We start from the raw sequence: 13469 nt of genomic DNA, 5'->3' as shown, positions 1-13469 counted from the left end.
CTACTCAGGTAGTCTAGTTCTAATAGGTCATCTTGGGTGGGATTTACTGAACCCAGCTGCTCCGACATTTTACAGTGTAAGAGTTCAGTAGCAGTTCAGGACAACTACCATGAATATCTACCATGTGTCAGGTGCTATTCAAGTTGCTCAAAAAACATCTTCTGTAGCTATTTAAGTAAAAGCCTTAAGAGAAAACCCCCTGTGGCTGATTTGTGACCATCTGCTTAGCATCTGGGGAAGGAACTGGCTGAGTGACACCCACAAGGACAACAAAAACAGGAGGAAATGGCCAGCTCACAGTGTGGAGAAAGGGGGACATTCCATTCCAGAGCACCTGGCACAAGGCTGCTGCTTCTGAGCCACAGGTGCAACCACTGCAAGGGTGTCCAGCCCCTCAGCAGACTCACGGCAGCACTCAGTCCCCTGGGGGGGCCTTCCTGCTGCTGCAGGATTGTCAGGCACACAACTTAGTGACTTCAAGAACCCACAATACTGTTAGGAGATGGGCTCATGACCTCTCCCAGGAATCTTTTGTCCCCCTTTTCTTTGGAAATTCAGAGAAAGGACTTAGGTAGGGCTCAAGACTGAGGAATTCAGCTATGGAAATACTGCTACAACAACTGATGCACATTAGAGGAGAAAAAGGTTAAGATTCAGCCATTTCTGCTGCCACATATTGACGTCTTCCACATTCTCTCTCTAGGAAGCCATGCCTGATCTGATGATGTCCCCTTTATAGGCTTTCAGCTTTTTCTCTCCTTTGTTCTTGTACAGTGGTTCTTCTTCTTTAGTGTGCATCACAATCACCTGGAGAGCTTGTTCCAAAGGAGTGTTGGGCCTAGCTCCAGAGTTTGATTCAGTAGCGTTTGCTGGGTTAAAAAAATGTGCATTTCTAGCAAGTTTCCAGGTTATGGTGATGCTGCTGGTTCACGACCAGTTTTGGAATAACCGATATTACAGAAAGGAAAAATCAAAACCAAAAAAAAAAAAAATTATATGGCAGTCTGGTACACTGCTATGTGAACATTCTGTGCTAGCTGTTCTCTAATCACAGAATTCCACTCTAGCTTGCTCCTTCCTTCAGACATGTGCTTTTCATTCTCTTCAGTCTATGTAGAAAGGGGTTCTGTTCCCTTTAAAACATAAGTGAAGCGGGCTGGGGTTTTGGCTCAGTGGTAGAGCCTAGCACGTGCAAGATCCTGGATTTGATCCTCAGCACCACATGAAAATGAGTAAGTGTCCAACTATCACTAAAAAATATTTAAAAAAAACATAGTTAAGCATATTTAAACACCTTCTTTCTAGAACCCAATTAAAACGGGAATTTTTGAAACATTTTCTGTGATCATATCCTCGTAAAGACACATAGGCACCCTGTTTGTACGCTGGCCAACAACATGGATGTTCTGAGACAGCTTTTGCTGTATCTTCGGACTGGCACAGATTTTTTCTATCATTAATGGGCCACTTCAAAAATAAACTAAGCAGCAGTCTTCTGGTGCTGACAAGCTTACAATAGAATCAAATATATTTCACATATAATCTTGCTGATTTCACATATAATCTTGCTCAGTTTGTGATTCAAAGTGATCATTTCATCCTAAAAAGAACACCCTAAAAGAGCTGGTGATCATGAATTTGGAAAATGTGTATCTCCAAAAAATGTGTAGGAACTTAAATGTGCAATTAATGCGTGGACGAGGCGGACTGTGACTGTTTTCTTCAAGTCCAATGACAAGTTTGATGTTGTCAGCTGTATCTAGTTCCCAGTTGGCCAAGAGGGTTGTTAAACATTTACAAATTACTGCAATGAGTGACTGGTGGAAAAAAAAAAAAAAAAAAAAAGTGCAATGACTAGGAATATTTTCTCCCACTTATTATTATTATTATTATTTTTTCTGGAAGTGGAATAAAATAATTTAGATTCATTAATAGTGGGATTTACTGAACCCAAGTCAATCAACCAACCCAACCTTGAGTCAATCAAGGTTCTGGTATAGTTGTAGAGAAGACTTGAAAAGGAAGGCAATAGTAACTGAGGGAGAAAAACACTGCTGACATTAGCTGTAGCACAATTCAAGTTTATTCCATTTGTTCTTGCAACACAAAACTGAAACACAGTATTATTTAGCATTCGGATGTACATGAACTAGGATACTTATGAGAAACCCAATTGTGTCAAAAGTATGACATTGTGGAAAAATGAACTCAAATATATCAAAATGCACAAAGCACTAGTCTTTCTCCATTACTGCTTAGAAAGATATGATTGTTTCTCCATTTACAAAATAGAATCAGGACAATTTAAATTTTTAAAATTTTGCATGCAAACACTGCAATTGCTTATTTATGTAGGAGGGCACTCTTACCAGCTTCTTCTATACACAATTGAGTATACAATATTGCATGGAAGAAAACAGCAGCTCAGTTGAAGTTTCAGGGAAAAAAAAAATAGGTACATGTAGATTTAAAATACATTATTTGGGGAAAGAAATCAGTGAATAAAGGGCCTACTCGTTTGCAGCTTCCACACACTGCACCTACCTACTACATTGCTGTGCCCAGCTGGGTTTAGAATGGCGAGCTGTGCAAAAAAGAACTACGTGAAGACTCAGGTGCTGTGTACAAACTCTAAGTCTATAAACACCAGTCTGCAGCTGCAGGGGGAATTTGTTAGTATCCTACTGTAAACAGGCAAACAACCTGTTTTTACTTGTTATAGTGCATACGAAATGACTGATTTAATACAAAACTACTGAACATGCAAGATTTTTTCTGAGATGTTAAATAGTACTTCAGTGGAGAACAAAACTTACTTAACCTTTTGCTAATGCATGTAGTACCAAAAAAACAGACATGGTTTTAGCTTTACTCAAAATATGAACATAAGTGTTGTGAATTTCTCTGCCAAGTGGTTCAGAAATACATTATAAATAACCTAGTTAAAAAAAAAAGAAAGTGTAAACCATCTTGGTCAGTCTATTCTATTCTATGTTTATATGTTATTTTCTCAAGCAATTGCTTCATAATTATGGGGTTTACAAAATGGCTGAGAAAGAAGAGGGAAGGCGAGATAGCCTCTACTGCATTACAAGGAACATCAGGATAAACCGTACAAAGAAGCCCATAATGACTGCAGAAAGCAGACCAAATTTAGGAATGATAGGATGGTGCACTCTCTGCAACAGCCAACAACAATACAACACTTGCAAAGTAAAGGTGAAAATTATGTGAAGGGCAAAATTCAAGCCTTAAAAATAGCATTACGCCAAGAGGTGAAACCACCCTTTGTATTATGCTGATAGTTATAGACTGACAGAGTGCCCTCCATTTCCAATCAGAATGTCCAACTTCTAATAGGCTGCATTAAGACAGCAGAATTTGCCAAATATAAAGTATTTTAAACCACCATTTTGTGATTGTTTTCTTGGACATAGGAAAATTACAGGGTTAGGCTAGTTGAAAGTGAAAAAGCCACAGGATAAAAAAAGGGTTCATGAACACACACACACACACACACACACACACACACACACACACACCAACCAACCAATCAGCAACTGATTAATAAAATTTGTTATTAGCCAGGAGCTGACTGTTCTTGATAATAGTTTAACCCTGCTGTAGAATGCTACATTGCCTTAAAAAAATCATTAGTTCTATATTATCCACAATCTGAATATAAGTCCCTAACCCACCCTCCCCCCTTTAAAAATTTGAGGTACATTCAATTATTGCATGACTCGGCTAAGGAAAGACCCTAATATTTTAGTAAGCCTATATGAATGGCAAGTCAAAGAAATCTCAATATTTTAAATGCAAGATATCAAATTTAAGGTTACATGTTTAATTTTACTGCTCATGAAATAAACATTTGGAGATGTGTCTTAAATTTTCTGCAATTCATAAGAATGCCATTTCAGGGCACTGTATTCTAATAACACAGAATAGATTATTAAGTTGTTACACTTTATGCAATGCATGACTTTATAAAAGAAAAGAAAGAAAAACACATTATGCAGGTGGGTTGGCATGTTCAGCAGAAGCCTGTCCACAACTCGGGGAACCTGGTAACAAGCATATCTCTGTAGGGATGGGGTTAAATTTGTCCAAATAGTAATCTAACCCCAGTGATAGCTTTGGTGCACTAAGTAATCAGCATCCAAGATGGGTCTGAGAGAGGCATTCCAAAGAATGTTCCTTGATTCTCTAAACATAACTGAGGTCAATTAATTCAAACAGCAAATGAAGAAAATCAATAGGTACTAAGAAAACCTTTCTCTCTTTATGTGATACTAACACGCTTATGGCTATGATTCTATTTTTAAACCCCCTTTTACTACCAGCAGGAGTTTGAAAGTGTTTCAATGTTACATAAATGTCTGACTCTACAGGAGAAAAAAAATACGCATACTGGAATGGTTTCTCCTTTAGATTTCTAAAATTTAAGATTTTATAAATAAAACTAGTCAGTTTTATCTAAAGAGACATGAAATCCTCATGAAAGGGGAGAGAAAATCCAAAGTTCAGTCATCCAGCAATTTAGGAGTGTGCCCCTCCTCACCTTAACTGAGCTTTCACATAAAGCTTAAAGTCACTGAGGGAAGATTTGGTCACCAACCACAGGCAGCGCTCTTAACTGTGCCAGGAAATCCCCAGGAGAGTGCATTCTTAAGGCAGAAGGCTGTAGCTAATTGCTTATCTCAGCACCCTAGGTTTACATCGCAGCAGCCACTACTGCTCACAGGTAGGGCTGCCAAATAAGAGTTGGCCTTTGTATAATCAGACCTTCAACACAATCTAATTAATGAATTAGCTAGGAAGCTGGAAAGGTCAAATGTTCCTGGTACATTGTGTCTTTGCTCTCCCTTGGGTATAAGCTGTGTGTTTTATTAGAAATGGAAAAGAGGCTGGCTTGATCAGGAATTCTGGTAAAATCCTGATCCTGGCTTTTCCCCTCCTCCAAAACATTGTTTTTTTCTGGTAGTCTGATTTGTTATGAATTTCTCTCTCCCCTCACCCCTCTGAAAGTATTTAGCTGAAGAAGCTGGCAGATAGAGAGTGACAGACAGACAGGCAGCAGTGTGAGGCCACAGGAGAGTCATTCTTCCCAAGTTATCAGTCCGTCCATCCATCACTGGAGAAGAGCTCTGATTGCCTGGTTGTCAGTGGCTTCAAGGGCGGTCAGTCCATCTGGACCTTTCACTGTCTTATCAGCACCCTGGAAAAGAGAGGGAAGAGCCTTCAGCATTAAGTGAACCCATAACAGGGTAAAGAAAACACAAGAGTAGATTATGTGGCATAGGCTAATGTTTACACTGAGAATTTAAAAAATTCCCCTGCTGGAATTCACTGGATTACAGAAAAAGAAACAACAAAGAACTTGGTGAGGTTATGGATTAAATTGTAAAAATGCTATATTACTTTTTAGGCACCAGAAATAATAAGCTACAAACACAACTTGGCATTAACACAAGCAATGACTGGCTTTTGTTCATACTATTATTGCATATTTACCCCATTAAGCTTAAAAAATAATATCCCTCTGTGTGGTAGGAAACAAAAGAAAGACATTTTTGCTAAAGAAAGTACTCCTGTGATAAAATTATTTTTTTCTTCTCTGCAACATTTTTCTCTACAGTGGCTAAATGTTATGTATGTTAAGAACATATGTGATACTGATCATTTTACTTAGGAACACTTAGCAGTAAATGATTGGGATGTGGGCTGTAAGGAGGCTGCTCTCTAAACTAGGGAAATCTTCAGTGCAGACTCCCGACTGCTCTGAGTGCTTCACCTGCAGGTGCTGTCCTGTAGTGGCTCTACGTTCTTATCTGTCAGTCCTTTCTAGAATGAAAACTCCATGGGAACAGGAATCCTGTGTGACTCACCACTGCATCCCAGCACCTAGAAAAGTAAGTGCCTGGTCCATGGTAGGTAACACACTTGCTCCCAAGCTAGGTTTGAACCTTCTAGCTCCCAGAGACAATATCCTACCATCTGAGGGTTCTCTTCAAGGACCCCTGCCACAACCAATAGTTATTCACCAGGCTCAGCTCCGCCCAGCTCCCCTTGCCAATCTCTTGTTCTTCTGTCAGTTCCGAACCCTAAACATTTGTCTACATGTAATGTAAATGGTACCTTAGAGACCCACTCTAGTCAAACTTATCTGCCTCTTTTCCCATTAATTCATATGTGCTCCCATCCTACAGAATTTCTCACCAGTTCATGAACATTCCATGAGCCATGCCTTCATACACGTGGGGCTCCATAAGGAATGTCTTATCCCATTTTCTCTGGCAAATCCATCCATCCAACCAAGAATCTGCTGAATGTTTGATGTGTACTTACTAAGTAAGGAACTAGAGAACCAAAGAAAACCCAGACAGAGTCTGTCAATCTGGCTGATGTGGGAGAGTGACAAGTCAACATGGCACAGTGGGGTGAATACAGCAGCAGTACCATTCCCTGGGGGTGGTGGTGAAGTGGCTCATAAATCAGAAGAGGATGCTGGGGGAGGGCATGAGGGCTAAAGCCTTCCTGGATGAAGTAGTGCTTGGGCTGAGTCTTGGTGAGTAATAAGCTGATTAAGTATAAGAGGGAGACGAGGTGACAGATATCTGGGAAGTCTTAAATTATCACAAGGTCTTCCTCAATATCACTAAGTCTATATTTTCATTTTCTAATTGAAATTAATTGCTTCATGGAAGACATGAAACTCAGTCAAGTGGGAGAGAAATCAGTGAGAATTTCAATTCAATGTGGTAAGCTCCTGCAACAAAGGTTAAATAACAATAACTGGGACCACTGCATTAAAAAAAATGATTTCTTACTTGTTTTGATGGCTGTTTTTTGTGACTAGCACTGGAAACTATAATTCTGCATTATTAAAGAGTTACATAATGTGGCAAGCCATCAGTTTATTTCCTTTCTTTTGATAATAGCACTCTGAGGATTCTTTTGTCCTCTGCAGTGTGACTCCTAGGATATAAATCAAGGAGCCATGTACTTTTCCCTTGTCCAGTGTTGAAGATTTGTATAAGTCAAACAGGATTCTCTCTTAATTTAGAATCTCAGGTGGAGAGACCAAAAGAAATTAGAGGTTATTTATCATTGTGGTGTCACCTGGATGACAAGCTGAGGAGTTCCTACTATTCAGAGCCCTGGTGTCACCCAGCTGCATTCTCTCTCAACCTGATCCTCCAGCTTTCCCTGTGATTTCATGACTAGTCAAAAATTCCTTTCCTACTTGTTGCAGTCAATTTCTGCTATTTGCAGCCAAAATATTTAGCTGATAAAATATTTAAAAAATTTTTAAAATCACCTTTCCTCCCAATTATGAAATAAAACTCAGAATACACGGAAAAACAATATTCTTAATCCTGCAAGTCAGATGCAATTGATAATTCACATTTTAAATGAAATTAATAAAGTACTTAATATATTTAACAAAGTGGAATCAGTTCTAAAAAAAGACAATGAACTGGTTTTGTCAAATGGATAAGAGTATTACAAGAAAGTTTTTTTTTTTTTGTACTTGATGCAGCTATATAGAACTTAAATATATTTGGTTATTTATCATTTCTCTGAAAAAACATTTTTAATTGTTTCAGTGATTACTGCCATAGCTTTAGGTAATATATTCATGCTGAGTTATTAGCTTTAGATTTTTCTCTCTGACTTCCTGCTATGTAGAAGAGGCTTCAGTTCACCACCATCATCTTCCTGGGACTCTTTTTTATGTCTGAAATGCCATTTTCTTTCTTCGGATTATTCTATCAATTTTGATAGTATCTTATCTCTCACACACTAATTTCATAAGGCACTTTCTCTTAATTTCCCGTCATACTCTCTAACTTGCCAGCATTTCTGTTTTTTAAGATTAACTATTCTGATTTGTAAAAACTGTTTTCTTATTGGTTTATTTTTATAGTTAAAAAAAAAAAGAACAATGTTTAAGTTATTTCTAGGTAAACACCATCTCCTGTGGCACTTAGCAGAATACTATGATTAGTTTTCTCTGTTGCTCCAATACTGCAACCTTCTGCTATCCTCACAAGTGACAGAACTGGGAGATAAATCCCTGAGTAGCAGCCTGAGTTTTTCACAGTACTGTTTATTTATTTACAAATAACAAATTTCTAAACATATAATGGATAAACCATTATAATGTTGTAGAATCTGGAACGCACTGGATTAAACTCAGTTTATTTCTCTTTCATCTCAGTCTAGTGCTAACTGCATCAATATCAGTAGAGTGGCTCTGTCACACAAGGTCATTTAAGGACTTGGGTTCCTTCTACCATTCCTTGAGTACCTCTGCATCCCTATGGCTGAAGCTGGCTTAACTCTATACCTGCTTCCAGCCCTCTATATCAGGAGTGGTGGGGTAAGTCCACAGCAACTGGCTTCACATTTTAGGTGATGATTTGCAAGTGGCACACATCATGAATGCACATCCCAGAGTAGCCCCAAAAGACACATTTATTGCAAGGGAAAGTGAGATAGAAGGACTAACCAGCTGCCATGTGTGCAACTAAGACCTGGGGTTCTCTTCCTAAATGAATGAGGAAGAAACAGATATGGCAGACAGCCTACAATCTGACTCTTACTGTTCTGAAAATAATTTGGAATAAGTCATCGATGTCCTCTTAATACCAAGATCAATCACTATCAGCAGTATTTGAACAGTGCAGCCCTCAGGCTCAAGACACTAGGTCCATATTCTGTCTACCCTGCCTTTCCTTCTCCCTGCACCAACTCTTTCAATTCACCCTCGCCCCCTCTTTCCTTGCTCTCTGGCTGTCCTATATATATTGCTATTCTTCATGGTTCTTCTATTTGGAACTCTTTGTGACTTGCTCAAGGTGTTTTTCATTAGTCTTCTCAGATATGTCAAACCTTTATCCTTATCCCTCAGATAGTCTAATTCCACTCTTAAAGTGGAATTAGCTGCCTTGAAATTTAAGCTCATGTATACATATTGGCTTTGAGTTTTCATCTACTTTCAGTCCCATAAATACCTCAAATTCAACTTCTCCTAAAATGAATCTACAACTTTTCCCTAAAAACTCACTCCTTTTTCAGTAATCTCCATCATGGTGAAGAACACTACCACCTTCCAAGAACATGTAGACATTATGCTCTTGTTGATCTCCCGAGTCGTCCCACAAGACACCAAGTCACTTTTCTTAACACTGCCCATCTGTCTATGCTTCTCCATAGCTCTCTTAGTTTGGTCTTCATGTAAATATTCTGATGCAATAGCTTCCTTTCTCTTCTTTCTTTTCTTACATCATGCAATTCATACCCCACACATCTGTCTGGGTAATCTTTCTCAAACGAAAGCCGACCACACTGCTCACCTTCCTAAGCCTATGGGCACCCTTGCAAAATAGAACAAAGACAAATAACATGATACAAAAAGGCACATTTGCTCACTACCTACTTCTCTAATCATATTTAGTGCTAAATTCCTCCTATCCTACATTGAAGCGCCAGAAAAAAATTCTACCATACCCTACTGCATTGTGATCTTTTTTGTCCTGTGACTTTTCTCATTGTGGCTTCTATCTGGCCTATATTTAGAGCTTGATTCAGGTGATAAAGTTTTCTTAAGTAGGAAAAGCTGCTATGGCCAAATTAAAGTGGCCATAGCAAACAGCCTGGTCATCGTTTCAGAGAGTAAAACTTTTAAGGCAATATGAGTAATTTATTGATTTTCAGAAGTCCTACTTTTTGATATCAAGTATTATTTAATAGTATATGGTAGAATGTAGGAAATGTTAAAAAAATTTTAAGTCATCTTATCTCTGCTCATGAATAGTTTACAACCTCGTTGGAAAGATAATCTGTACAGGCATGAAACAAGAAGAATATATCTCCTGCTTGTTACCTTTTTTTACTTTCCTCCTCAGATAGCCTAATTCCATTCTTAACAGGCACAACTAGGTCAAGAAAATTGAATTAGTAGCATTTTAGAATGAATTAGTAACATTTAAGAATGAAACTCTTAAACTTATATTAATAATGTGATGTTATTTTCACAAAGGGCTTTTGTGGTAAAGATGCTGATTACAGTTATACCGATCAACTATTAGCATATGAACCAGTTTTGTTTCAATGCACATTAATATGGTAAAAATATACATGGACCTACCTATCTATACACCCACACGTGTGTGTGCGTGCATACACACACAGTATTAGTGGACATTTCTCGTTAAAACTGTTTTACAACCTTAGAATATAACCCATTTCTTCAGAAAAAAAATTTAGCAACCATAATTTAGAATAGTTAATTCATTTGTGGAGAGAAGGCAGTTTAAAATCAAACACAAACTGAATGCCTGAAAGGACTAAGACAGCAGCTGAGAATTAAAGCCAATTCAAGGGACATGTGAAAGGAAATGAATAGACTGTATTTATTTTGTTTGGTAGTAAATGTTTCATAAAGAGGTTGAAAAATGTAAATTTTTATTCTTCCCTTTATGACATACTTTTCCAGGCTAGTATTCCAGTGAATCTCATGTCATTTGAACTAGGAATTGAATCTAAAATTTTATAAAACTGTTGAAACAGCTTTCCAGGGTTTAAGCTCTATATTATATTCTGGAAGCATGCTAGAGTCCTCAGAAATTCCTACTTCAAATATGTATTGTTCTCAGTCCAAATAAAATCAGAAACAAAACCGAAGAGCAGGGAAAGTCTCCTGAAGAGGGTTACGCTAACAGCAGAAACATCTGACAGAATTTTGACATGACTTGTGTAAACCAAAAAAAACAAAACAAAACCCCAAGCAAACAAACAAAACCCCCGAGACTGAATCACTGCTAAAGCTTAACAGTGGACTAGAGTTATGAATAACCACACAGTAAAACAGGCCCAAGAGTGTCTGATGTTGATAAGTCTTCAAGGAAAGGGTTAACCAAGTTTATTCTACGTAAGAGAACTGTACGTAATATCCTTAAGAAATTTTCTATCCAAAATAGCTAAAATGTTTTTATTCTTATAAAGGCATTTTTTTCTTTTCCACTGTATTTGTTACTACCTGAAATTAAATTACATTCAATCGAAAGTATATTTTGTATACTTGTTTATTCCATCTTCTCCTTTAAGAAAATGAGGTCTCCAAGAGGAGCAGACTTGTTTATGTTCTTCATCCATATATCCCCAGTATTTAAATGAATAGACTGTATTTATTTAATACACAATTAAAAGGAACAGTATCTCTTCTACCATCCTGAATATGTACCACCACTTCTCACTATATTAAAAAGAGGCTAAAAAATGTAAATTTTTATTCTTCCCTTTAACCATCCAATTAACTCTTATTCAACTGTTACATTCTCTCTGAAGCCCTTTGGGAATTTCCCAGGCAGCTGGCTCCTCCTTTAAGTCCACAGCCTGTTATTGATCATACCAATATGACTTTGACTCCTCCCTCCTTGTTTTCCTCTACTACAAAAGTTGAAAAGAAATGGAATTCCCACAAATGGGAATATACATGTGGCCATCTCACACAATTTTTGGCTTCTCTTATAGTGGGTTATTCTTTAACTCCTCCTTCTTTTCTGAAAAACAGACCCAAGGCATAGAAGTAAGGTAATCATCTCATAACCTACGACCAGAGGGGATGGAAGGAGGCGTGAGGGTAGGATGATGATGCACACAGTGGAGCCAGTTGTACTACATATCTCAGACATCTTGATATGAGCCACTTTCTTGTTTAGATTGCTACAGTAGGGGCTTTTATTGTGGCTGAATTTCTCTTACAGCAATAGAGTCTATAATTATCCGTAAACAAACTTCTCTTTCCCAAATTAGGCTGAACTCAATAAGGACAGGGTTCTTGTTATATTCATCTCTGTAACTTTAATAGCTGGATTAATGCCTGGTATTCAGCCAGGCTCAACAAGAATTTGTTTAAAAAAATTCATTTCTGGGTCACAGTGTAAATATATACTGAGTTACAAATATTACCCTTAGTGAATACACAACACACACACAAACACCACACAATTAAAAGGAACAAGTATCTCTTCTACCATCCTGAATATGTACCACCACTTCTCACTATATTAAAAAGAATACTGCAAGATATTTTCAATCAATTTATTGCATATTAAAACAGTCCTGAGAAACTCTGCTATGTTCATAAAGAATCTGTTACTGGACTGGGAGTATGGATCAGTGGAAGAGTGCTTGCCCAGCATGCATGAACCCCTGTGTTTGATACCTAGCAGTGCAAAAAAACCAAAACCAAAAACAAACAAACAAACAACAACAAACCACCAAAAAACTTCAATAAAATGAAGCCACAAAACAATAAACCACCACCCAACTCCATTATTTCATGTTTGTGGGGTGTCTGTTTGCAATTCCACAGTGCTATTGATAGAATATTGAGAATCTGAAAACTTTCAACTGTTTGAATGTACACTTCTATGTTACAATTGCCAAAGAACTTACACAGTTCAATTTTGGCGACTACTAAAAATGAATTTGGCATTTAGTGACATTAAAAAAAAATCCAAATACCCACAATTGTACATGTTGTATAACTGTATTTAGTGGTACAGGATCTCATAGCATATTTAATTTCATAATTAACTTATACAGTGATAGAGGAGACAAAATAGTGTTTCTGGATACCCCAGAGTATCTAATATAATACAAAATATGCAATGTGAATGCCATGTTCCACACATTTCAAAACTGCCATGTAGCAGGTGACCTTAACTACACACACACACACACACACACATATATATATATATATATATATATATATATATATATATATATATATATATATATATATATTCCCCCCCCCCCCAACAGCAGTCTCATAAAATAGGCACTGTTAACTCTAACTCTATTTTATAGACAGGTTCTTTAGTTCAGAGATTAAGAAACTCGCTAAATGTCAGTCAGACAGTGGGTTGTTGAAGGGAAGAATAAACATTTACATTTTCTAGCCTCTTTATGAGACATTTACTACCAAACAAAATTATAAGACTGACTCTAAATCCTGTGTTCTATGAAATCTTTAGTTGAAAATCATCTATAGCTTCTTGTTCCAAAAATGTGAGGAAGAGTCCCAGACTTAAGAATTTATTACCTTTAGATATTTGTACCTTATTTGTCTCTCTTCAGGAAAATGAATATCTTTGTAAAATGGAATAAATACACGAGATACCATCTCATCTGTGGAACACTTTGAGGATAGAGAATATCTGCAGACATTCAGTCCACAAGTGAATTCAACAAGCATTTACTGAATTTCTATTAAGTACCAGATGTAGTCTTTTTAAATAAAATTTTATTGACTCACAGTCACACTCATTCATTTACGAGTAGTTTAGAGCTGCTTTTGTGCTATGGTGGCTGCAACAGTAGCTGTGACAGACCACATGGCACAAAAAGCTCAAAACATTTACTATCTGCCCTTTACAGAAGATGTTTGT

The 13469-nt window shown here is 37.3% G+C and overlaps 1 protein-coding gene across 1 annotated transcript in view; it reads right to left on the bottom strand.

Annotated features, from left to right (window-relative positions):
• Nucleotides 1-2060: 2060 nt before the first annotated feature.
• Mtpn (myotrophin) overlaps nt 2061-13469 on the bottom strand; it is a 34417-nt gene continuing 23008 nt past the window's right edge. Inside the window, exon 4 of the mRNA XM_027952138.2 lies at nt 2061-5221. Coding sequence (XP_027807939.1) covers nt 5135-5221 — 87 coding nt within the window. The 3' untranslated portion in view covers nt 2061-5134. The remainder of the gene's footprint in view (nt 5222-13469) is intronic.

The sequence above is a fragment of the Marmota flaviventris genome, chromosome 1 (assembly GCF_047511675.1).
Source record: "Marmota flaviventris isolate mMarFla1 chromosome 1, mMarFla1.hap1, whole genome shotgun sequence".
Classification (NCBI taxonomy): domain Eukaryota; kingdom Metazoa; phylum Chordata; class Mammalia; order Rodentia; family Sciuridae; genus Marmota; species Marmota flaviventris.
This window is presented reverse-complemented; position numbering and strand designations above follow the sequence as displayed.